This window comes from Ornithorhynchus anatinus, chromosome 1 (assembly GCF_004115215.2).
Source record: "Ornithorhynchus anatinus isolate Pmale09 chromosome 1, mOrnAna1.pri.v4, whole genome shotgun sequence".
Taxonomy (NCBI): Eukaryota; Metazoa; Chordata; class Mammalia; order Monotremata; family Ornithorhynchidae; genus Ornithorhynchus; species Ornithorhynchus anatinus.
The window spans coordinates 63,885,577-63,912,632 of NC_041728.1; the positions used below are offsets into that span (position 1 = coordinate 63,885,577).

Sequence of the window (27,056 nt, forward strand, 5' to 3'; positions counted from 1 at the left end):
CATGTTGCCACTGTCCCATGACCCACCGGCAGAGCACAGTGCCAGGGTTGAGGCAGCCCACACTCTGTCCTCTCCTAGTTCTTCTCTTATCTGTCTGGCCATTCATTTTCACACTCCTTCTCAGGCTCCTCCTCTGACTCTCACTCTCTACCTGTGGGTATCCATCAAGGTTCAGTTCTGAGTCCCCTTCTATGTTCCATATTCACCTACTTCCTTGGAGAATTCATTCGCTCCCCTGGCTTCAACTGCCACCTCTATGCGGATGATACCCAGATCTCTTTTTCCAGCCCTGATCTCTCTCCCTCTCTTGTAGTCATTTCCTCTTGCCTTCAAAACATCTCTGTTTGAATGTCCTCCCATTACCTCAGGCTTAACATGTCCAAAACAGAGCTCCATATCTTCCCACCCAAGCCCTCTCTTCCCCCTGACTTTCCCATCACTGTAGAAGACACCACCATCCTTCCTGTCTCACGAGCCTGTACATTGGCATTATCCTTGATTACTCTCATTCAACCCACATATTCAAGCCAACAACTTCATCTTCACACCACCGTTAAAATCTTCCCTTTCCTCTCTATCTAAACCACAACCACATTAATACAATCACTCATCCTGTTCTGCCTGGATTACTGAATCAGCCTCCTTGCTGACCTCCCAGCCTCCTGTCTCTCCAAACTCCCCACTCTGCTGCCTGGATCATTTTTCTATAAAAACATTCAGGACATCTCACCGCTACTCAAAACACTCCAGTGATTTCCCATCCACCGCTGCATCAAACAAAAACTCCTCATCACTGGCTTTAAAGCACTCCATCACCTTGCCCCCTCCTACCTCACCTCACTAATTCTCCTTCTACAACCAAGCCCACACACTTCACTCCTGTAATGCCAACTTTCTCATGTGCCTCAATCTCGCCTATCTTGCTACCGACCCCTCGCCCACATCCTGCCTCTGGCCTGGAACGCCCTCCCTCCTCAAATCCGACCAACAAATCAAACCTTCAAAGCATTATCGAAGACACATCTCCTCCAAGAAGCTTTCCCAGACTAAGCCCCACCTTTCCTTTTCTCCTACTCCTTTCTGCGTCGCCCAGACTTGCTCCTTTGGTTTTTCCCTGCTCCCAGCCCCACAGCACTTTACATATCTCTAATTTATTTATTTGTATTATCTGGACTGTAAGCTCATTGTGAGCAGGGAATGTGTCTGTTTATTGTATCATACTCTCCCAAGCCCTTAATAGAGTGCTGTGAACACAGTAAGCACTCAATAAATACAGTTGAATGAATGATTGAATGAATTATTTCTAGGGTTTGGTCATTGTGTTCAGAACAGGAAAAGAACAGATTACTTTTAAGTCTATGGGAAAAGTATCCCACAGTATCTGTTGGCTCACACCATACCCACATTTTTGAGGGACATATTAATTACTTGTAATGCCCTCTAATTGTAGAGTGGGAAATGCCATATCAGAGGGACAAAAATGTCTGCCATGACGATTTAAAGATCCTATAAAAACCTCATGCTTTCCCCTTTTTTAGGTAATTTATGAAATTGAGAGATTTTAAAAAAGTGACCATTTTTCTGTTCTCCTTCCACCTTACATTTAGTCATTTTTTTCTCCTTCCTCTCCAGCGTTGTCCATTAGGAAACACAGTCTTGAAAGTTAAATTACTTGACATGGGGGAGCCAAGAGCTCTGTTGGCAACTGCCCTTTCTCCACCCAGGCTTAATGACATTGAACGCACCATCCTTCTACTAAAGGAGGTAAGTCTATTCTTATTATGTCTGTTTCCGCTAAGGAAAGGCAAGTTTCCTAGTGGGAGGCATATATGCCAAAGGCATTTGTGTGCAACAGGGTGTCCAAGTAATCCTAGCCCTGGAATAGGAGTCAGCGATGTCAGAAGCGAAATTCGTAGCAGGCTTGTTGGGTGGCCTAGAGCAGATCTCTTTGCCTCTGCACATTTGCTTCCTCTTCCATAAAGTGAATGACAATTCTGACCTTTAGCGGATGTCAGGCAAACAAATTCTGCAGCGTTGCTTGGGAAGGATAGTGAGCTAGAAATGCGAATTAGCAGGATTTGTTATAGAGTGAATCTTGTTCCCTTTCATGTTTATATTTCACCATAGTCTAATACTACGTACTATGAAAGTCATATAATCAAAGGCCAGGCTTATATGTGGGGAAAAGATGAGGACTCTTTTAATCAAGTAATTAAGAGAAGCAGAGTGGCCTAGGAGTCTTTTGGACATGGGTTCTAATCCTGACTCTGCCACTTGTCTGCTGTGTGACCTTGGGTAAGTCACTTCACTTCTCAGTGCCTCAATTACCTCATCTGTAAAATGGGGATTAAGACTGGGAGCCCCATCTGGGGCATGGACTGAATCTCCCCCGCTGCTTAGAACAATGGCTGGAACATAATAAGGGTTTAACAAATACAATGTAAAAGTAATTGCCAGAGAGTTGTACTCAGTTCTATATTCAACATAAAAAAGTGGCTCTATCCAGTGGACTTGCAGGACCAAGCTGAATGAGACCATTGTAAATTTCATGGCCTGATCTTCAAGTTATTTATCAGTTGCCAGGAAATTAAGCTCTAAAATGAACCTCCATCGTATCTTTTAAACACCCAGTTCTGATTTCAGTACCAGTTCCCAGAAGCAGCGCGGCTCAGTGGATAGAGCACGGGCTCGGGAGTCAGATGTTGTGGGTTCTAATTCCGGCTCCGCCACTTGTCAGCCGTGTATACTTTGGGCAAATCACTTCACTTCTCTGTGCCTCAGTTCCCTCATCTGTAAAATGGGGATTAAGACTGTGAGCCCCACATGGGACAACCTGGTTACCTTGTAATAATAATAATAATGTTGGTATTTGTTAAGCGCTTACTATGTGCAGAGCACTGTTCTAAGCACTGGGGTATACAAGGTAATCAGTTTGTCCCACATGAGGCTCACAATCTTCATCCCCATTTTACAGATGAGGTAACTGAGGCACAGAGAAGTTAAGTGACTTGCCCACAGCCACACAGCTGACAAGTGGCAGAGCTGGGATTCGAACCCATGACCTGTATCCACCCCAATGATTAGAACAGAGCTTGGCCCATAGTAATCGCTTAACAGATAGCATCATTATTATTATTATATAACTCCATGGAAGGCTTAAAGAACATTCTTCCCACCGCACAAATCTGTAAGGCTGTAACAGGATCCACAAGTTGGCACAAGTAGATTCAGCGTAGGAAGAAAGAGTTGTGTGCACAGGCGTGGCATCATGTCAAGGCATGCTACCATTACACATCCCAGCCTCTGTCTTGGTCTTTCTGTTCAAGGCGGTGTTTGGGGTTTCTCGTGATTTTTGCAACTTTACAACATTTGATACGGAGCCCTGTCCTGACTGTGAGCCCGTTGTTGGGCAGGGATTGTCTCTATCTGTTGCCGAATTGTACATTCCTAGGGCTTAGTACAGTGCTCTGCACACAGTAAGCACTCAATAAATACGACTGAATGAATGAGTGAATGAAAATCATGAGTGACAAAGCTGCAATGTGTTCTGCTAATGGTGGCCTTATATTATTGGAATTTGTATAGAAAATTGCTTCATTCATTCAGTTGTAGTTATTGAGTGCTTATTGTGTGCAAAGCACTGTACTAAGCAATTGGGAGAGTACAATACAACAGACACATTCCCTGCCCACAGTAATGATGATATTTGCTAAGCGCTTACTATGTGCCAAACACCGTTCTAAGCGCAGGGGTAGATACAAGGTAATCAGGTTGTCCCACGTGGGGCTCACAGTCTTAATCCCCATTTTACAGATGAGGTAACTGAGGACAGAGAGGTTAAATGGCTTGCTGTAGGTCACACAGCTGACAAGTGGCGGAGCCAGGATTAGAACCCACGACCTTTGACTCGAAGCCTGGGCTCTTACCACTAAGCCATGCTGCTTCTCTAAAGAGCTCACTGTCTAGTGGGGGAGACAGGCATTAATATATATATATATGTGCCTAAATAAGTTACAGATCTGTACATAAGTGCTGTGGGGCTGGGAGGGAGGATGAATGAAGGGAGCAAGTCAGGGCAACGCAGAAGGGAGTGGGAGAAGAGAAGGGGAGGGCTTAGGGAAGGCTTCATGTCACACTGTCAGTCATGGCGGCATCTTCAAACCAATTATCCCCTAGCCTATTAATTACTATTGAATCAGTGGTTAATGTAGCACCATTTTCCTGAAACACAAAGTATCTCTGGGATTACAACCCCAATGCAGTGGAGCCGAGTGGAAAAAAATCCTGGTCCTGCAAGTCAAAGAACCTGGATTCTATTCCCAGGAAACATTTAACAAATGGTAAAATTATCCTTATCATTATTATTGTTGTTTTTATTGCCGTTATAATCACTTAATGCCACAGTTATATTACTGGATGAGTACTGAAAGCTTGTATGACTAATGCTATAAATAATTTGTTTATAAAGATAGGTGCACTTGCCATTAGTGAGCACAGAGAAAACCCTCATGATGGTGAACTGACCTTCTTAGGAAGAGTTTTGGCTCATCTTCCTGTCAATCTGCATCTGGGTAAACTAATAGTTCTTGGGCATGCCTTTGGATGCCTTGAAGAATGTCTTATCATAGGTAAGTGTCAATAATGGTGACAAATATTTTGGGAATGTTTTTCCCAAGCAGTGTTAACTCTTCTTTTTTTTTTTTTAGCTGCATCTCTCTCTCTGAAGAATTTTTTTGCAATGCCTTTCAACCAGCATTTTGATGGATATAGGTATCTTGTTATCATGTTTTTATTGCCCTTTTAAAGGGGGAATTAGGTCCTTATTGTACATATGGACAGCCGCTAGAGTTGGTTGCTTGGGAAAATCCACCATGTTAATATCTGTAATATATTTATTTATACAAATGTCTGACTTCCCCCTCTAGACTGTAAATTCACTGTGGGTAGGGAACATGTCTACCAACTGCGTTTTATTGTACTCTCCCAAGCGCTTAGTGCAGTGTTCTGCACACAGTAAGCACTTCACAGATATGTTGGGTAGATTCAGTGATTGTTATGGACAATGGGTGGTGATATTTTCTCTTTTATTTACAGAAATAAAGTGAACTTTTCAGGAAGTAGTAGAAGTGATTGCCTTGCCCTTGTAGATGCATTTAAGGTAAGTATTTAGAAAATAATGGTTTGCCAACATTCTGCTTTTTAAAGATTTTACATTTAAGGTGCAGATTTTTGGTATTCATCCATCTTTTATATTTTGAGGATGGATAAAAATATTTTTAATATGCCATTTTCAGAGTTATTTATTTACCATCATAATTGTATATGCTGTTGGTTTTATGTATTTTTTAAAGGCGTTAATGATAGTTTCTACAGTGGGATGCATTATTTGCATACTGTATTTTTTCTCTTTAAAATGCCTTACAAATGGATATTTTGGGACAACTTAAATGAACAATGAATTTCTTTGGGATGTTTTAGAGCTGGCAGCACAGAAAACAACGAGGAGAACTGAGGCATCCAAAGGTTAGTTTTTTGAAGTCTTTTTTTTAATTAGACAATTGAAAATGTGATCCTGGAAGATCAATCAAACATATTTATTGAGCGCTTACTGTGTGCATAACATCGTACTAAACACTTGGAAGGGTACAACATAACAGATTTGGTAGATACATTCCTTGCCTTCAAGAAGCTGGCAGTCTAGAGGTTGGGATACAGTCATTAATATAAATAAATCAATTATCGATATGTACATAAGTGCTGTGGTGCTGAGGGTAAAGTGAGTAAGGGTTGCAAATCCAAGTTGCAAAAGCGATGCAAGAGAGAGTGGGAGAAGAAGAAATGAGGGCTTAGAGAAGACCTCTTGGAGAAGATGTGCTTTAAATAAGCCTTTGAAGGTGGGGAGAAAGATTTCTGTTGGATATGAAGGGGGAGGGAGTTTCAGGCCAGAGACAAGATGTGGGAGAAGTGTCAGCGGTGAGGTAGAGATCAAGGTGCACCGAATAGGTTGGCAGTAGAGGAGAGAAGTGTGCGGGCTGGGCTGTGATAAGAAATCAAGGAGGAAAGGTAGGAGAGGTGAAGATAATTGAATGTTTTAAAGCCAGCAGTGAGACTTTCACCTCATTCTGTTGCTGCATAAGTGGACTGGGTGAATGATGAAAGACTTGTTCTGCTGCCAGCATGTTGGAGCGAGAGTTCTTCGGAGGAGTTTGGGTAGAGCTGTGGATGAGCAGTTCACAGTGAGTTCATAGAGGAAGAGCTAATGAACCTCTAACTATGAGGATCAATATCACGGAGAGTAGCCATTTCACAGTTCCCCCAAACATCTCGCTGTCAGTCTTCAGGGATTGGCGAATCTCACAGTGATGTCTTTAATATTCTTTTAATGTACTCTCCCAAGAGCTTAGTGCAGTGCTCTGCATGTAGTAAGTCCTCGATAAATACCACTGAATGATAGCCTGGCCTCATGAATAGAGCCCGAGCCTGGGAATCAGAGGGACCTGGATCCTAATCCCTGCTCTGCCACTTGTCTGCTGTGTGACCTTGGGCAAGTCACTTCACTTCTCTGTGCCTCAGTTTCCTCAGCTGCAAAATGGGGATTAAGACTGTGAGCTCAGTGAGACTGTGGGAAGGGACTGTGTTCAACCCAATCTACTTGTATCCATCCCGGCAATTAGTAAGCCTTTAACAAATACCACCACCACCATGCCCTTGCCTACTTTATCCAGTATTGAAAAGCACTCAATATATGATGTGGTCTTCTCTAGGATAGTAGCCACTTTGAGATTTAGGGATGTGTTGGGAGAGATTGACTTTCTTCCTCCTTCCTTCTTCCCCCACTACTTTTTTTTAAGATGGTATTTGGTAAGCCCTTACTATGTGCCAGGCACTGTATTGAGCACTAGAGTAGATACAAGATAATCGGGTAGGACACAGTCCATGTCCCATGTGGGACTTCCAGTCTTAATCCCCATTCTACAGATGAGGTAACTGAGGCACAGACAAGTGAAGTGACTTGCCCAAGGTCATACAGCAGACAAGTGGCAGAGCCGGGATTAGAACCCGGGGATTAAAACCCAGGACCTCTGACTCCCAGGCCGGGTCTGTTTCCCTCACATTGCCACATTTCACTTTTCCACATCCATTTTGATTGAGGAAAATTTTCAATCTTTTGGTGTTCCTTCACTCTCTGGTCAAAGAGCAGTTTTGTGGGGTGAATTTAATATGTCTGGTAGAGCAGAACAGGAAGCAGAGTGACCCAAAGGAACGTGTGCTCTGACACCTCAGTCACCCCCACCCCAGATTGCGAAGATGATGAAGGGGAAACCTCCCTGGCTGGTCGAACCCCACTGACACTGTTTTGGGTTTAGTACAGCCCCAAAGATGTGCATAGCGGCCCGATCCTCTTAGATTCATTAGCACTGGAGTTTTTGCAGCAGCTCCTGCCGCCAAATAGTGACGTGGCCTGTACAAAAATGGCATTTCATGGCTGAGCCTGTAAGACCTTCGACATATCAGCCCTTCACAGATGAACCCGTTCTTCTTTCCCACTGAATGCCTATTGCATGATGCTAGACAGTTCATCTTGATTTTTCTTTCCCTTTTCTAGTTATACTGGGGTAACAAATTTAGAAGATTAACGATTTGTTAGGATTGAGCACATTTTGGGCACGGAATCTATTGTATTGTACTCTCCCAAACAATTTATTCAGTGCTCTGCACATAACAAGCCCTCAGTAAATACCACGGAGTGATGGATCGATTGATAGAGTTAGGTTGTAGTTGTACATAAGGGGACGTGGGAGGCACCAAGGAATAGTCACTAGTATGGCAACAGATACACTAATTGAGACCTGGTAATTTTAGATTCAGTAGTAGTGGTAAGAGTATTTGTTAGTCCTTACTGTGTGCAGAGCACTGTGATAAGCACTGAGAAACAGAACACAGGTGGGAATTAGTCCCGGTCAGGGGCCTCACATTCTAAAAATTTCTCACCTCACTGTGCCTCAATCTCACCTGTCTCATGGCTGACCCCATCCCGTGTCCGACCTCTGGCCTGAAACACCATCCTTTCTCAAATCCCACAGACAAGTACTCTCTCCCCAGCACCCCACCCTTTCAAAGCCTTATTGAAGACCCATCTCCCCCAGGAGGACTTTCCAGACTTCCCTTTCCTCTCTCTCACTCCCTTTTGCGTCACCCTGACTCAGTCCCTTTTTTTTAATTCCCCTCGCAGCCCCACAGCCCTTATGTACATATCTGTAATTTATTTATTTGTACTGATGTTTGTCTCTCCCCACCCCACCAGACTGTAAGCTCATCGTGAGAAGGGAATGGGTCCGTTTATTGTTGTTGATTACTCTCCCAAGCTCTTAGTACAGTGCTCTGCACAACAGTAAGCGCTGAGAAAATTCAAGTGAATGAATGAAAAATTACAAGGGGAAAAGGCACACGAAGAAAGATGAAACAAAACTCTGACAACAAACATGAAGACAAAGAGAACGATCAGTAGGGTGCTGTGACTAGAGGAACAGAACTTTGGGCTCTCACAGCTCAGTGTCCAGGGTCACAGGTGCAACCACGACGACGGCTTCAGCCTGAGCTGTTCAGCCCGAGATGCTAGGGATTCCAGTAGGTAACACTGAAAGTCAAATGTGCCTGCATATCGGAAGACTGTAGAATGAAGAACACCCATCATTTCTGAAAACCCCAAGTCCAGTGTGCAAAACCGACTTTGCCAAATCTCAGAGAAAAGGATAATTCTCTGGATCCTTGAGCTTTTATAGATTAACGCATGGATTTTTGAAAGCCAGGCTTACCAACCGAGATTTAAGCAGTGGAGCTACAAATTGAATATCTTTCTGTTTTCCATTAAGTCGCACCAGATTTTTGTGGAAAGTGGTTGACAGATGTCATCATTGTCAGTTGCCTCTATTTTTTTGGGACAGAAGGTCAAAGTATCGGGGGGTGACCTTGGTCAGTGAGAATGAGGCAAACATGGACCAGCCTGCAGAACTGTTACATCCATTGCTCTTTCAAAGGCGGGGCTGGTGGTTGTGTGTTTGTGTGTGTTTTATATGTAATTCATTACCTTTGCTAATCTTTGGTTTGTATCTCTAAAGGATGAACTTGAGTGGGGACGATCAAATTGTATTCAGATCAGGAGAATTAGAGAGGTAAATGATTATGACTTGTAGTATTTACCTGGATTTATGAAAAGTATTTTAAATCTGGAATATAGGTGTCCTTTAAGGGATATTAATGAAAATTAATTAGTAAATATTTTCTGAAAAATAGTTTTTTTTTTTAAGTGAAATTTGTTTGTTTTTTTAAAAGAGCCTCCAAACAATTCCACTAAACAGAAAGGCTCAGTTGTTGCCACTGTTGAAAAAATAATTACCTATTAGCACTGCTTGCAAGGAATTTGAAGTAACCCCATTCTGGGAAGGATATGAAAAATTGAAACCCTAATCTTTGAACTTGAAAGCTGTGTTTTTCCAGGATCTGAATGTATGATTAAAAATACACAAATATATAGTTTACTTTTGTCCTCTGAGTGAACGGAGAGTTGTATGAACAAAAGTCCCTTTTGACCTGCGGGGACACACATATTGCCTTTTTGCTTATGTTCACCACTTGCAGTTCCTATCCTGGTTTTTATTTTCTGTCTCTGCCTCCTTAACTTTAGCTCTGATTTGCTCCAAGGAAGTAGATAGACGCATTTGTTTAGAATATAGTTTGTGTGAAAAGTACCCTAAAGAAGTTCTAGAGGAAAAAATAAGAGACTGAATCAGGAGTCCTCTATATTTGGAAATAAAATTCAGAGTTGTCAGCCATTCCAATGAAGAAGACCATATTGCATCTATTTAAGATTGTAACTTTAAGGCAGGATTATTGTCCTGTTTCCTGTGGAAGACACACTGGAAGAATTTGCTAGTCCTTAGAGTAGTTTCTTCCATTTTTATCAGATTTTACTGAATGTAATTCATTTTCCTAGTTTTTCTATAGGGTAAGCTTAACCATCCTACTGCTGTCTTTTACGTACAATTCCAGGTCTTATCCATTTATAGTTCTCTGGGAAATGCCCTTCCAGAGACTATTCTTTCATTGCTGCAGGGGCTTCCCATAATGCGAGGCAGCCAATTAAAAAACCACGGTGCTTAAATTGCACGCAAATGTTCTGATAGGTTCCTTGGTGTTGTATAAATTGTTTATTGAGCTGTGTGCGAAATTGGTGGCAGGATTTTATGGGACACAAAATGTCCTGTTTTAATGGGCATTTAAATGGGATCATTTTAGAGGTGGGCCATAGTCTTAGATTTCATTGAAGCATCATTTCAAAATGGATCTTTCAGGTGGCTGAATTATTTGAAGAGCTGAAGAACAGAATCAAACAGTTCAACATGCTTATTGTGGCCCAGCCTCTCGCCCTGGATCCCGAATATGTGTACAAGCAGCGCTTCATCATACAGGTGTGTTGGAGTAATAACTCTTATTATGATATTTCTTAAGCACTTACTAGGTGTCAAGCACTGTTCTAAGTACCGGGTTAGATACAGGAAAATCAGGTCAGCCTCAGTCCCTGGCTCAGGTGGGGCTCACAGTGTAGGAAGGAGGGAGAACAAGTGTCAACCCCATTTTACAGATGAGAAAACCGAGGCACAGAGAAGTGAAGTGACTTGCCCAAGTTTGTTCATCCAGCAGACAAATGGCAGCATCAGATTTAGACTCCCAGGCTCATGGTCTATTCATTAGGCCACACTGCTTCACACATTCCCCTTTTTCTCATCTCCTAGGAGTGGTGTGGTCTTGTGTCAGGCAACTTGATTTCTTTACTGCTGTATAGTACTTTCCAAGTGCTTAGTACAGTGCTCTGCACGCAGTAAGTGCTCAATAAATATGACTGAATGAATGAATTTATGCTCCTGGGCTTTGTGTTTAGTTTGAGCATTTGAGGAGAAGATATTTGCTTCTTCCCATTTCACATTTGGAAGAATGACTAAAAAGCTTTCCCAGTTAGTATATAGTAATACCTTGGCATTTGCTGATTCTTGTTGTTTTTGTCACTGCTCACGATATCACCTCTCCTGGCTGGACCTATAGGCCAGAGATGCATCTGCATTCCCTGATCCCACCTCCAGCTCCTGCTATCTGCTGTCTCTTTTGGTTATCAATAGCCCCCTCCCTGCCTTTTCAGTGTCTTGCTGGTCATCGCGACCCCATCCCCACAAAGCTGAAATGGCCTTGAGTTGATGAAGAAACTATGGCACAGATGCTATCTCTGGTTTTATATTATTTGCAGGAATTTCTATAACCCATCCCTTGCAAATATCAAGGAACTACTATATATTATAATAATACTTTGGATTTGTACAGTGCTACTGTTTTTAGAAAATTTTGCCCTCACAGTGACCTGGTAAAGTGGGGGAAGCAGACGTCATCTTCCCCATACTGCAGACACAGACACTGAGGCACAGGAATGTTAAGTGATTTGCCAGGTTACACAGCAAGCAAGCAGCGGAATTGGGACTTGAGTCCAGATCTGCTTGCTTCCAGTAATGGTAGTACTTCAAGTAATCTTGGGTAGACACTGGAAAATTGAAAAATTTTGTTATCAAGTGGGGCGTCTGAGGCAGAACTCATGAACATGGTCCATGGCTCCAAAAACTGGTCATATCTGAATGGGGTCACCCCTGCTAATTCCAGCTTAGTGCTAAATTTAGATTTGCCCTGGTCAAAATGGAATTTCCCACTCAAAAGTTTTAAAAAGTAGCTTGCCACTCAAATATTTCTTTAAATAGTACTCATGACCCCATGCAGGCAAAGGCCTAGTTAATCTCTAGGTAATTATGGCCATGAAAATCTAAAAGTGCAAATTTCCCCAAAACTGTAATTTCACATTTCAAAAGCTTTGATTGAAATTCTCTTCCATTCAGGAGATTCAGTTGTCATCTCTTAGGCAATCAATCAATGGCTTTTTCTGAGCTTCTACTGTGTGCAGAGCACTGTACTAAGTACTTGGTAGAGTACAATAGAGTAAGTAGGCACAATCCTCACTCACAAGAAATTTAAAATCTGGTTGGGGAGACAGACATTAAGATAAATTTCACTTAGGGGAAGCAACTGAATGTATATATATATATATATATATATATATACTGTGGAAGTTGTGTGAGAAGCACTGTGCCCTGGTGGATAGAGCAGAGGCCTGGGAGTCAGAAGGACCTGGGTTTTAATTCTGGCTCTGCCACTTGTCTGCAGGGTGACCTTGGGCAAACACTTAACTTCTCTTTACCTCAGTTGCCCCATCTGCAAGATGGGGATTACGACTGTGACCCCTATGTGGGACAGGGATTGCGTCCAAACTGATTAGCTTGTATATAATAATAGTAATATAATAGTGACATTTGTTAAGTGTTTACTATGTGGCAAGCACTGTATTAAGAGTTGGGGTGGATACAAGCCCAATGTGTAGTACAGTCCCTGGCATATAGTAAGTGCTTAAGAAATACCATTAAAAAAATGGAGGCAGTGGGGTGAGTATGTAAGTGCTTAAGAACTATGAAATGAAGTGCATGGAGTGGCACAATAGGGAGGGAAAAATAATTTGGGGAGAAGAGAGGTTAGGGAAGGCTTTATGGAGATGTGATTTTAGTTGGGCTTGGAAGATGGGGAGGCTAGAGGTCTGTCAGGTATGAAGCGCAGTAAGGGTTCGATGGGGGAGACGAAAGGAGTGAGTTAGTAAGTTAATGTTAGAGTAGCAAGGTATACAGATGGGTTACAGGAGGGGAAGAGTGAAGATAAGTAGTAGGGAGAGAGCTAATTGAGTGACTTACAGTTGATGGTGAGGAGTTTCTGTTTGATCCGGAAGTGGATTGGTGGGGAGACGTGCACAGAATGTTGCGTTAGAAAACTAACCTGTGCAGCACAGTGGCGGAGGACTGGAGAAGGATGAGGCTGGAGGCAGGGAGGTCGTCAAGGAGACTGATGCTGTAGTCGAGATAGGATATGACAAGTACTTTGACCAGTGTGGAGGCAGGTTGGATGGACATAAGGTGGCAGATTCTGGAGATGCCGTGAAGATAGAACAGACAGGATTTGGAGACTGCGGGTTGAAGGAGTAAGAGCAATCAAAGGGATAATACCAAGGTGTGGGCTTGTGAGACAGGGAGGCTGGTGGGGTTGTCAACAGTGCTGGGAAAGTTGGGGATAAGAGACCGTTTGGGTGAGAAGATGAGTTCAGTTTTAGACACATTGAGTTCGAAGCGTTGGTGGGACGTTCAGGTAGAATTGTCTTGAAGGCAGGAGGAAAGGTGAAATTGCAGAGAAAGAGAGAGGTTGGGCCTGGAGAGGTAGAATTTGGGAGTCCTCCACATAGAGATGGTAGTTGAAGTCATGGGAGTGAATGAGTTCTCCAAAGGAGTGGGTGATGGAAAATAGAAGAGAATCCACAGCAGAGATCGGGGCTGGAGAGGTAGATTGGGGAATTATCTGGCATAGACTTTGTAGCACAAAAGGAGATTGGTGCTGTCAGATATACTTTAATGCTTCCATTTCAGAAGAGGAATTCTGTCTTTCAGGTTGTTTTGGCTGGGGCTTTTTATCCGAATTACTTCACTTTTGGACACTGTGATGAAGAAATAGCTACAAGGGAATTGTGTGGCAAAGATCCTAAAACCACCATAATGGTATGTGAGCACCATGAGTTTCCTGAACAACATAGCTTCTCACAGAGGACTTTGCTTTGATGTGGTTTTTTTTTTTTAACTTCTATGGTTTTACATTAAGAAGACTCATTTTCTTCCCCCAAATGGTTGTTCTCTGTCTTAGACACCATCCAATTTACCAACTGTGGCTTAGTATACTAGAACTGTGGTTCCTGCCTCTCCCTCATCTAGAAAAACCGAGTTATCCATGCTTAGGAATAGACCAGTATGGCCTCTCTTCTCTGGAAATATCACCTTAGATTTTTGTTGTTGTTGTTTAGCTAACTTATTTTGATGATAAAATTAGGTTTAATTTACCTTTCTTTTTAAGAAAGCACTTAGAACAGTCCTTCGATCCCAGCGGGCACTTAAACATAACTGCTATTGAATCATCATTATGATTGCCTACATACTTTGCTGGATTTTTCTCTTTTGGGGAGTCAGGGGAGTGGCATTACTTTAGGGACATTAAAGAAAGGAACAAACATCTGGGTTCTCCCGAGGACCATTTTACCCTCTTGTAAGTGAACACTAACTTGTATTTATGTTTTAAACAGCTGAAGCACATTCCTCCGTATGGATTCCTTTACTTTAAACAGCTCCAGACTCTCTTTAGGCCATGCGGTCAAATAAAATCCATTTTATTTGATGGCAACAAGTAAGTAGTTGACTCCTAGAGTTACCAGTTGAAAGTTTAAAATATCCTATTGATCTTATACTTCCTGGGAACCCTGATTCTGAGAGGGTTGGTTCCAAATGACAGCTAGTTCATTTTTTTCTGTTTCAGATACCCTTCAGTTATCCTCTAGCAATGAATATTTGATATTCTGTCACAATATAATTGTTCAGAAATAGTGACAGTTGGGGAGAAGTTAACATTTAGGCATTTTATGCAGTACTAAAGGGTCATTGCAGTCCCTTAACTGGCATGCCTCATAATTGCATTTTTTCTTAAGAAAATGAGTCTAATTTTTATTGATGTCTGCACTGTTTCTGGAAAGGTAAAGGGAAAATTCAACAGCCTGTTCGTTCCCTAGACTAATGAAGGAAAAAAGTCTGGGACTAGCAATTCCTGTACGTTTCAAGGTTTCAAATGGAATAATTCTTATTTTTTCCTCCATGGGGTTAGAGCCTTTTTGGAGTTTTCTCGAAGTCCGGTGGAAAGGTTTAAAGTTCATCCTGGAGTATACATGGCCATGAAAATGGCGCAGTTAAAAATTCCCCTGGAACTCCATATTCATTCTGCAGAAGATATTGAAGTCAAGTTAAAAGGAGGAAGTTCTGTCACAAGCCTGAGGCAGAAAAGGTATGTTTTAGAGGGATGGAAAGAGAGAGGTAAGCCCTCATTTCTCCCTGTCTCTGCTTTGTTCATTTTGAAGCCCACTGGACACTGCAGTCAGCCTCCCTCTTCACGACAAAGAACTCCTGTCCTGCAATGTTCCAGCGTGGCAGGATGAGGAGCTGGCTGTAACACATCACCTCCTTCACTTTTAGAATATCTGGGGAGGTTGGGAAGGTTGTGGCTGTTGTATCTACTGGGCTCTGAATAGCCCCATCTGTGTTGTGAGAAGCATGAGACTGTATACTGCAGTATACAGTATTTATTGTTGGCTTTGTCTTTTCAGGGTTTTAATGGTATTTTTAATGGTGTTTGCTAAGTGCTTACTATTTGCCAGGCATTGTACTAAGCAAGTAGATACAAGATGACCAGGTTGGTCACAGTCCCTGTCCTACACAGGACTCACAATCTTAATTTTTACAGATGAAGGAACTGAGGTCCATAGAAGTGAAGTGACTTGCCCAAGGTCACTCAGCAGACAAGTGGCAGAGCTGGGATTGGAACACAAGTTCTCTGACTCCCAGGCCCAGGTTCTTTTCACTAGGCCACGCTGCTTCTCAGGTTCTATTGTTTTTATTACTTCGGTCTCTCCTTGTGTGTCTATTGCCAACTCTTCTTCATATTTATTCTTGGATTGTGAGCCTCCTGAGGGCAGAGATTGGATCTAATTTTCCTCTTTGTAGTTTTTCACACTTCTTTGCACATACTTAGTGCTCAGTAAATACTCCTGTGTGAATGAATATGAACAGTCCTAAAATTGGGGAATTACATTTTCGAAGAGCCTCACATTAAGAAGGAATTGTGTTGTAGTGTTTGGACCTTCGCTGACGCTGTACTCATTCATGGACACAGTGGTTTGTTCTGATACCGCATTTTGTTCTATCCAGATTGACTCACATTTCCAGATGTGTCCTCTGATTCCCCAAAGAGCATTCTCTCCAAAATGCATTATGAAAATGTATTATGGCAAAACTGATTATAGCTAGCATCCATTCAGGGTCTCCACCCACATTAGAAGTCTGTGCTATCTTTAAGACTGTGGGAGCAGTGTGTGAATTTTCCCCTGGAATCATTTTTTAAGACCTTTTTCCGAAGTACAAAACCAGTCAGCGACAGTTTTGAATTTACCTTGGAGGTAATATTCCTACCAATTTCTCACTCTACCCATTGATCACCTGGGGCAGAGAATTGTCTACATCACTTCCTCCTGCCTTCAAGACATCTCAACTCAGTTGCCAACAAACAACAAACCTATCAAAAACTATCAAAAGCTGAATTCTCTTACGAAACATGTAAGGTGGATTGATGGGGGAGTTTGAAGCTTTATTCCAAAACTGGTATTCACTTGTTCTAATTTCCAAGTTTTCCATCTTCAAAAGGGGATTAGCACTTTCCACTTCTGCCTAGTTATATCCTGGTAGGTAAATTAAGGGGCTAGTTTTGAGCGGAAACTGCTGTTACAGTATAAATCTTGAATAAAGAATTATCTCTTGGGAAGAATCTATGATCTATTTATAGGAATTTGCATTAGGGGAAGTAAATAGATTACATGAGCTTTCAGAAGTTTGGCCTAATGGTAAAATTAAGTCAATTGTTAAAGATGTAGTAGTTTTTCTGGGAAGATGCGAGCTTTATATTGTGTATTTCATTTTCAGAGTTCAACTCTAAAAGCTAGATTTAATGAAAAAGTTTTCCGTAGGGCTTTTAGGTTCAGGTTTTTGGACTCTTTAAAAATTATGTGAAACTGGTGCAGTGAATCCAGTCAATCAGTCCTGCCCTCAAGGAGCTTACAGCCTACTGGAGGAGACACATTAAAATAAATTGTAGGTAGGAGAAGCCACTGATTATAAAAATATGTTCGTAAGTGTAGGGAGGGAGAAGGTGCGTATCTAAGTGCGTAAGGCCTTTGGATTCATAGTTTGTGAGCCTGTTGAAGGACAGGGTCCATATTTAATTCCCACTTGCAGCTCTTTCACAGCGCTTAGTGCAATGATCCGAGTACAATAAGCTATTACTACTATTATTACAACAACTATTACTAATACTTAAATGCATGGGTGATGAAGTAAGGAGGGAAAATTTGTTGGGGGAGATGAGAGATTAGTAACGGAAGGCTTTGTGGAGGAGATGTAAACAAGGGGTTGAAAAAAAGGGAGAGAGATTAAAATGAGGTACTTTGAATATGTTGATGTTAGAGTAGCCAAGGATGCATACTGGATTGGAGTAGGAGAAGACCAAGGGTAGGTAGTGAGGAGAGACATAATTGAGTGACTTAAAAGTGATAGGGAGGAGTTCCTGCTTAATGTGGATATGGATGGGCAACCATTAGAGGTTTCTGGGGAGTGGAAAGATGGGCACAGATTGATGCTGTAGAAAAATAATCCAGGGAGGAGAGGAGATTAGGGACTGGAAAGGTATGAGGCTGGAGACAGGAAGGTCAGTGAGGAGGCTCATGCAGGAAGCGAGACGGGATATGGCAAGCGTATGGAGCAGCATAATGGCAGTTTGGATGTGGAGGGGAGGGGCCAGATTCTGGAGATGTTATGAAGATAGGAGAAGCAGGAGAAGATAGAGAAGCTGCGTGGCTTAGTGGAAAGAGCATGGGCTAGGGAGTCAGAGGACGTGGGTTCTAATCCCAGCTCTGGCACTTGTCTGCCATGTGACCTTGGGCAAATCACTTCACTTCTCTGGGCCTCAGTAACCTCATCTGTAAAATGGGGATTAAAAGTGTGAGCCCCACATGGGACAACCTGATTACCCTCTATCTATCCCAACACTATCCAATGCTATCCAATCTCAGCTTCACAGACACTGTCCTCTCCTGGTTCTCCTTCTTTCTCTCTGGCTGCTCCTTCTCAGTCTCTTTCACAGGCTCCTCCTCTGCCTCTCCTCCCCAACCCCCAGCTGTGGTGTCCCTCAAGGTTCAGTCAGAGTTCCCTTCTATTCTCCATTTATACCCACTCCCTTGTAGAACTCATTCACTCACATGGCTTCAACTACCACCTCTATGTGGATGGTTGCCAAATCTACACCTCTGGTTCTGATCTCTCTCCCTCTCTGCAGTGATCTCTCTCCCTCTCTGCAGCCTCATATTTCCTCCTGCATTCGAGACATCTCTACTTGGATGTCCTGCCATCGCCTCATACTTAACGTGTCTAAAAGAGAACTCTTTATCTTCTCACCCAAACGTTGTCCTTCCCCTGACTTTCCCATTACTGTAGGTGACACCACCATCCTTCCTGTCTCACAAGCCTGTAACTTTGGCATTATCCTTGACTACGCTCTTTCATTCAACCCACATATTCAATCCATCATTAAATCCTGTCAGTCCCACCTTCACAACGTCGCTAAAATCCATCCTTCCCTCTCCATCCAAATTGCTACCATATTAATCCAATCACTTATCCTGTCCCGCCTGGATCACTGCATCAGCCTCCTTGCTGACCTCCCAGCCTCCTGTCTCTCCCCACTCCAATCCATACTTCACTCTGCTGCCTGGATCATTTTTCTATCATAACATTCAGAACATGTTTCCCCACTCCTCAAGAACCTCCCATGGTTGTCCATCCACCTTGGTGTCAAACAGAAACTCCTTACCATTGGCTTTAAACCACTCAATCACCTTAACTCCTCCCACCTCACCTCACTACTCTCCTACTACAACCCAGCTCCCACACTTTACTCCTCTAGTGCTAACCTTCTCACTGTGCCTCATTCTCACCTATCTCGCTGTCAATCCTCTTGCTCATATTTTGCCTCTGGCCTGAAACACCCTCCCTCCTCATATCTGACAGACAATGACTCTCCTCCCCTTCAAAGCCGTATTGAAGGTACATCTCCTCCAAGAGGCCTTCCCTGACTAAGCCCTGTTTTCCTTTTCTTTCACTCCCTTCTGCATCACCTTGACTTGCTTCCTTCATTCACCCCCTCTGCCAGCCCCACAGCACTTATGTGCACACCTGTAATTTCTTTTTATAGAAGTCTGTCTCCCCTCTAGACTGTAAGCTGTTGTAGACAAGGAATGTGTCTGTTATACTGTTATATAGTACTCTCCCAAGCACTTAGTACAGTGCTCTGCACACAGTAAGTGCTCAATCACTATGACTGATCATTGTCTGACTGAGGAGTTCATCCAGAGCATCAAAGGTTGCAAGATTCCTGGACACTGTATGTCACCTTGAATGAAGTCTGCAAAGTCTTCGTTTTGCTATTTGTCATCCTCAACCACCTCCCTTCATTTGGAGCTTCATTGCTTTGTGGGACTGAAGTTTTTTACATGGCTACAACTGTACTGAATTTAACTGTGGGTGTTTTAATGCAGCATTTTGGCCCCTGAATAAATAGTTCCTTAGACAATGAAATTTTGAGAATTAATTACATCTATTGAAAGGAGAAATGGCATATGCGTTTTAAAAGTACATGCATGTACAGTTACTGCGCCTTTTTAACATTCAAAGTCTTGTAAACTTAATGTATAAAGTAAATATGGTAACTTTGAGTATGTAAATACATTCCATTTTTGAAAGATGAGAATTTGGATGATACTTTACTCCTCTTTTTTTGTCATTTAAAATAGAGTGCAGGTGGATTTTCAGAGGCAGATGATAAATCCTGTGCATAATTCATCTGATATTCTGGAATGGTCTCAAATGATCAAAAATACAGTTTTATCCATCATTGTCACAGAGGTACGGATATTAAAACAAAGTAGTTTGATGGTCGCTTTACAGTTTCTATATTGATTTAGTGCTTTGGTGTTTAGTGTTCTGCTGGTAGACTATGCCCTTTTATAACCCTGTCAGTGTTTTGGGAGATCTTATGCAACTTTTGTTAAATTAAAGCAAAATTTATTCCATGTGAAACTAGTCCAGAATCTCAGTGTGGTGCCTGTAGTCCATTTTTATATTCCCATATTCTTTAGGCATAACCAAAAATTCCAGTTACTTGGAACTTGTCCAGCATCTGGTTATCTCATAGGTCATAAATACGTAAAGACATTAATCTGTAGGTCTTTTTTAGAGGTGCACACCTGGGTCTTCAAAAGGTACAGCTTTTAACAGTGAAATAGAATATGCACCTGTCAGGGCTCATGATGAGTAAAAAATGATTTTGAAATTAAAAAATTGAATTCGGATTAAAAGCTTCCCTGTCAGGTTATAGTGTAATTAATTGATGGATGCACCTAAAGGACATATTTTGTTTCTGGTCAAAATCCATAAATTTTATGAGCAGTGCAGAATGCAAATGTAAGGCATATTTTTAAAAAGTCACATGGTGAGAGGTAAAGGGTTCAATAGGTCAATCAGTGGTCTTTATTAAGTGCTAATGATGTGCAGAGCACTGTTCTAAGTGCTTGGGAGAAGCTTTGCAACAGAATTAGCAGACATGCTCCCTGCCCATAATGAGCTTACAGTCTAGAGGGGGAGACAGACATTAATTTGAATAAGTAAGTGATTTATAGTATATAATTTAAAGATATATGCATAAGTGCTGTGGGGTTTGGGGGCAGTGAATATCAAAAACCCAAGTGCAGATAAATCTTTCTTAGTTGAAAAAAGCCCCCACTCTGGCTATCATGAACTAAAGGTATTCAATAGTTATCAATAAATCTTCCACCCAGGTCCTTAATACTGGAAATTACATTTGTTATCTGAAGTTCTGAGTTTTAGAATGCCATTGTTCTTGTTTCTAGGACACTCATTCAACTTTTTTAAAAATTTCAGGTGGTAGAAGTTGGACATTTTTGGGGTTATAGGATTGATGAGCTAAACCTGATTATACTAAAAAATCTTACTACTGAGATCAACCAGGCAAAACTGATGCCACTGCCAATGCATCCTTATCCTGATTTAGTTTGCCTGGCACCATATACCGATTTAGGCACCGCCAAGTACTTCAGAGCCCAGATCCTGAATATTTATAGAAATTCTGCCGAGGTATGACATATCTAGTATGACATTCTGATAATTCTAGTTATCAGCAAATTTACAACCTATTTTGTGGAGAGATATTTGTGATTTATTTTCAGTGTGTCACATTATATATCTTATGTTAGACTATCATAGCGTAATGAATGCCACCAGAGGTGATTCTGTTCGAAAGAGTGTGAGCCGGGGAAAGACGGCAGCTGATTTTTCCCAGGGAACTGCAGGATATTAGGGCCTCCCTGCAGTTGTCCCAGGAGAGCCCAGCTCCAGCCTGTAGTTAAATCCCGTGACATCCCACCCCATCCTACCACACATACTAGATGCCCAGGGGCATTAAGACGGTGAGCTCTATGGGGGACAGGGACTGTGTCCAATCTGATTATCTTGTACCTACCCCAGCGCTTAGTACTGTGCCTGGCCCATAGTAAGTGCTAACAAATATCACAGTTATTAATTAATATTACCTATTGAGTCGGTTTTCTATCTCCTTTTCTCTCATTGTGTCGTTGGTCAGTGTGCATGACCAAATATGTGACCTGAGCAAGATACTTAACATTTCTGTGCCTCAGGTACCTCATCTGTTAACTGGAGATTAAGATCGTGAGCCCTAGGTGGGACAGAGACTGTTTTGAGCCTGATTAATTTGTGATCTACCCCAGCACTTAGTAGAGTGCCTGGCACAGAGTGAGTGCTTAACAAATATCATTAAAAAAAAATGGAACAGGGTGTTTCCGACTTAGGCTTTTCACTTAGTAGTATTTATCAAGCATCCATTGTTTGCAATCACTGTGCTGCGTATGTGGGGGAGTACAATAAAAGTGAAAAGCTTGACTCCCTTTCTCAAGCAGCTAACAGTCTAATGTAGAGATGGCCAAACCTTATCAGTCAGTCGTATTTATTGAGTGTTTACTGTGTGTAGAGCACTGTACTAAGTGCTTACCGCAAACCAAAAATGTAATATGGCTGGGAGCTGCAAAGCTAAACAGTGAACAGGCATTCAGAAAGCCACTGGGGAGAAGGTGACAGTGGCCCTGGAGGGTAGGTGAGCGGGCCAACGGGAGGAGGTGGCAAATGAGCCTTGGCATATTGCAACCTGCTCGCCACTGTGGCGAAAATACATAACCAACTGTGAGCCACCTGACCTCTGAAGAAAAGCTGGATGAGCCTCAAGACCACAGTTCGATCACTCCGATCTAATGGAAGAGACAGTCAGAGAAACATTTGATGGGTAAACACCAAAGAGAGAGAGATTCTGAAACGATCCGAGCATGCCTGTGATCAGATCACTCTGGTCTGTTACCCCAGGGACTTTAGCTTTCAAATGATAGTGCAGCACTTTAGGCCATTCTACTTATATGTGTTTGAGTAGTGGGCAGAGGCGGCCATAGACAATCCACGATCTCTTTTTAGCCATTGGACTTTCTACCCTTCAGAGCACAAGTGGTGAGTTTAGAGCTTTTTCCCTTCCACTTCAATTTTCCTTTTTAGGAGGAGGTCCTTTAGAGCACCAAAAAGCAAGTAGCTTGGAGAGAGAGGGAGAAGCAGAGGTATTCCTAATCTCCAAGCTAGCCAGGCTGGCTAACTGTTCACTGACATGCCCTTTTGTGACTTGATTCCATAACCATTTTCTCTGATGGAAGTGCACCTCTCCCACCTCCATCCCCTCCCTCATGCTGTTTCCCTGGCTTGGAACTCCCTCCCTCACTCTGTGCATTAGACAGACCACACCTCTCCCTATATTCAGATCCTTTCTAAACTTCCATGTCCTCCACCTGACTTTCCCTGATTCATTTCCCCACCACCTTGAGACAACTTTAGCACTTATGAACTTATTTAAGCTCTCCTTAGCCCTCATGTATTTATCTGCTCAATTTATTAATTTTGACCACTCTAGTTGTAAATTCTTTTAGGCCTGTCTCTCTCATTAGCATATAAACTTCACCAGGGCAGAGAAAGTGTCACTTCTTTATTATTTATGATATTTGTTAAGCTGTTACTGTGTGTCAAGCACTGTTCTAAGTACTGGGCTAGACACAAGTTAATCAGGTCCGATAGAGTCCCTGTCCCACGTGAGGCTCACAGTCTAAGTAGGAGAGAGATATTGAATCTCCATTTTTAGAGCTGAAGAAACTGAAGTAAAGAGAAGTTAAGTGGGATGCCCAAGGTCACATAGCAAACAAGTAATAATTCATAATAATAATTGCTTACTATGTGCCAAGCACTGTTCTAGGCACTGGGGTAGATACAGGTTAATCAAGTCCCTGTCCACATGGGGCTCACGCTCTTATCCCCATTTTACAGATGAGATAACTGAAGTTAAGTGAGTTGCCCAATGTCACACAGGAGACAAGTGGCAGAGTCAGAATTAAAACCCAGGTCCTACTGACTTCCAGGTCCATATTGTATCCCTAAGCCAAGAGAGCCAGGATTAGAACTCGGGGTCCTCTGACTTCCAGGCCTGTGCTTTTTCCACTAGGCCATGCTGCTTCCTAATTTTGTTTTTCCTAGTACAGCACACTACACCAAGTGGCCTGTCAATAAATGCTACAACTGCTGTGTTAATGTCATTGTAGGAGTTGGAGAACTACAGAAGCCTCAACATATGATTGTTCTATAGCAGTAAATTGCTGCATCAGTTACATGTTTTGTGTTTAACTCTGTGCTTTAATGAATTAGTGCTACTCACTTTGATTCACCGTGCATTTTTGAATCATTGCTCTCTAGGTATTCTTCCTAGATTACGGTAATAAATCTGAGGTGACGTTAGATCTCTTAAGGATGATTCCAAGCTGTTTTCTGGCGCTTCCATTTCAGGTAGGGAGGGGGAGTTCATTGTGTAAGATTTCGGGTTTTTTTCTGGAACCACCTACTTCCTCAGATGTTCTGCAATCAGTGCTCAGAATCTGTAGGTTTGGGAAGCTTTCAAATGCTGACCTTTACATATCATTCAGCATCACTTAATAGTATTCATCATGTGACGAGTGCTTGCAGAGCACTATATTAAACATTTGGGAGAGTACGGTAGAATTAGTAGATGTGTTCTGTGCCCTCAAGGGGGGGAGACAGACCTAAAAATAAATTACAGGTAGGAAGAAGATTAAAAAGGGGGATATGTATCCCCACTGAGACATTTTCCCCTGACTCTTGAAGGCATAATGTCATTCCTAATACTTTGGATTTTACTGCATTCTAATTGGAACCAACTAAAATCTATCTGTAAATATTGCTATCCATCACAATATAAACCCAGGAACAATCATTAGCAAAAGCTATATACTAAATTTTAAAACTCCAAATATAACTGTAGCTATTTAAAAGAAACACCCTTAGTCAGAACTACTGTGGACATACTCAAATGTTTAGACAAGGTCTCCTCTGAGATCCTGATTCTATGTTTTAGATGCTTAGAACAAAGAGATGTTTGGATTTGTGTAAAATGACTTGAGCGTGTTATTTCGTCTCCCCTCAGGCTTTAGAATTTAAGATTTGCAGGATGCGTCCATCCGCAAAGTCCCTTGTGTGTGGAGAATACTGGTGTCATGGAGCCAGTCAAAGATTTGCTTCTTTAATCAGCGGCTGTGCCATTATAGTGAAGATTTTTTCAATTGTGCACAGCGTTCTGCACGTCGATGTGTTCCGTTACTCTGGAGTAAGAGAAGCTAAGAACATTCGAGATGTGCTCATTGTTGAGAATTTTGCTGAACCAGCAGAGGAATCACATGAATCAATAGTATGTGTGAATAACTTAAGTGGGGGTGAATAACAACACAGGCTTTATTTGGGGCGAGCTTTGCTAGGGTTCAGCTCTAGAAGCAGAGAAGCAGCATGGACTAGTGGAAAGAACACGGGCTTGGGAGTCAGAGGTGGTGGGTTCTGATCTCAGCTCTGCCACTTGTCTGCTGGGTGACCTTGGGCAAGTCACTTAACTTCTCTGTGCCTCAGTTCCCTCATCTGTAAAATGGGGATTAAGACTTGTGATTTCTATGTGGGACAGGGACCGTGTCCAACCTGATTACCTTTTATCTACCCCAGCACTTAGAACAGTGCTTGGCACATAGTAAGTGCTTAACAAATACCATAATGATTATTGTTATTAGAACCTGGACTTGAGCCCTAGAACCTGGCAGATAACCCTGACATATTATAGGGGATTCAGCAGACTGAGTTTTGACCAGTCTCTTGGGCCTGGGGGACCCTTTCCCATCACTAAGCTTAAGTGTTCCTTCTAAGGAAGATTGACCAAGCAAAGGAAAAGGTGCTGATGGTAGCTCCCTGACACCTCTCGGCCACAGATTAGGCGCTGCAACATCTTTCTTCATGTTTATTTCTGTTGAAGATGATGATATTTGCGTTGATGTCTTTAGGGATAGCCTTAACACCCCTTTGTGTTTCCACTGTAGCAGTTAAGAAATCTCTTTAACATATGGCCTTGGCATTTGTGTGACCAAATATCTATGATGAATGTATTTCCATTATTGTATTTCATATGATATATGAGTTGGAGCATGGCCTAGTGTATAGAGCACAGGCCTGGGTGTCAGAAAGACCAGGCTTCTAATCCTGGCTCTGTCACTTGTGGGCTGTGTGACTTTAGGCAAATCACTTCACCTTCTCCCTCTACTCTCTCTACCGTCCCCCCTTCACCTCTCCACAGCTTAACCCTCTTTTCCCCCCATTTCCCTCTGCTCCTCCCCCTCTCCCTTCCCATCCCCTTAGCACTGTACTTGTCCGCTCAACTGTATATATTTCCATTACCCTATTTATTTTGTTAATGAAATGTACATCACCTTGATTCTATTTAGTTGCCATTGTTTTTACGAGATGTTCTTCCCCTCGACTCTATTTATTGCCATTGTTCCTGTCTGTCTGTCCCCCCCGATTAGACTGTAAGCCCGTCACACGGCAGGGACTGTATCTGTTGCCGACTTGTTCATTCCAAGCACTTAGTACAGTGCTCTGCACGTAGTAAGCGCTCAATAAATACTATTGAATGAATGAATGAATGACTTCACTTTCCTGATCCTCAGTTGCCTCAACTGTAAAATGGGGATTAAGACTGGGAACCCCATATGGGACAGGGACTATGTCCAACCTGATTAGCTTGTATCTACTTCAGTGCTTAATATAGCGATGGGTACGTAGTAAGTGCTTAGCAAGTACCATTAAAAAAAATGATACTGATGCTGATGACAGTGGATACTAGAATAGAACAAACGTTATTTCTGGGTCAAAGCGATAAATCAATCAGTGGTATTTATTGAGTGCTTACTGTGTGCAGAGCACTCTAAGTGGTTGGAAGAGTACAATAAAATAGAGTTGGAAGACACATCTCCTGCCCAGAGTGCCCTCCCTCCTCATATCAGACAGTTAATTGCTCTCCCTCACTTCAAAGCCTTATTGAAAGCACATCTCCTCAAGAAAACCTTCCCTGACTAAGCCCTCCTCTCCTCTTATTTCATGCCTTTCTGCGCTGCTCATATTTGCTCCTTCATTCATCCTCCCTCCCTTCCCCAAAGCACGTATATGAATGCTTTATTTATTATCTATCCATTCATTTATTTATATTAATGTCTGTTTCCCCCTCTAGACTGTTGTGGGCAGGAAATGTGCCTGATGTTATATTTTCTTCCAAGCATTGAGTATAGTGCTTTGCACTTACATTTATTGTGTAAGTGCACCATAAATAAGATAGAATAAATGAATGAACGAGCTTATGGTGTGGCTCTTATTCTTATTCAACCCTACATTCTATGTCCAACAATGGAAACAGAATGTTTAGAAGAATTGTGCAATGGTTGCCCACTTGGACAGCCTCTAATGTTTAGGGATATACCATCAAACAGCTCTAATTTTCCCCCTGTACATCTCTGATTTTTCACTCGAATGCATTATGGACTGCTTTTTCACACCCCTGTTGAACGTACCGATACTTTTATCTGCCGGCAAAACATCCTACGGATAGCAGTTTGCCAGTGCAATCCACGGTGCAGATCAGTCAGTGGTATTAACTGAGTGCTTCCTGTGTGCAGTGCCCTGTATTAAGCACTGGGCAAGTACAAGATAATAATTTAACAGAGTTTGGTGGTT

The 27,056-nt window shown here is 42.2% G+C and overlaps 1 protein-coding gene across 3 annotated transcripts in view; it reads left to right on the forward strand.

The window, feature by feature from the left end:
* TDRD9 (tudor domain containing 9) overlaps positions 1 to 27,056 on the forward strand; it is a 107,430-nt gene that overhangs the window by 59,998 nt on the left and 20,376 nt on the right. For all 3 annotated transcript variants that reach the window (XM_029067841.2, XM_029067848.2, XM_029067852.2), the window contains 14 exons: positions 1,633 to 1,764; positions 4,469 to 4,628; positions 4,707 to 4,770; positions 5,095 to 5,158; positions 5,479 to 5,523; positions 9,120 to 9,173; positions 10,353 to 10,469; positions 13,578 to 13,685; positions 14,261 to 14,361; positions 14,833 to 15,009; positions 19,619 to 19,730; positions 20,766 to 20,978; positions 23,694 to 23,783; positions 24,439 to 24,699. In XM_029067841.2, the coding sequence (XP_028923674.1) occupies positions 1,633 to 1,764; positions 4,469 to 4,628; positions 4,707 to 4,770; positions 5,095 to 5,158; positions 5,479 to 5,523; positions 9,120 to 9,173; positions 10,353 to 10,469; positions 13,578 to 13,685; positions 14,261 to 14,361; positions 14,833 to 15,009; positions 19,619 to 19,730; positions 20,766 to 20,978; positions 23,694 to 23,783; positions 24,439 to 24,699 (1,698 nt within the window). The remainder of the gene's footprint in view (positions 1 to 1,632; positions 1,765 to 4,468; positions 4,629 to 4,706; positions 4,771 to 5,094; positions 5,159 to 5,478; positions 5,524 to 9,119; positions 9,174 to 10,352; positions 10,470 to 13,577; positions 13,686 to 14,260; positions 14,362 to 14,832; positions 15,010 to 19,618; positions 19,731 to 20,765; positions 20,979 to 23,693; positions 23,784 to 24,438; positions 24,700 to 27,056) is intronic.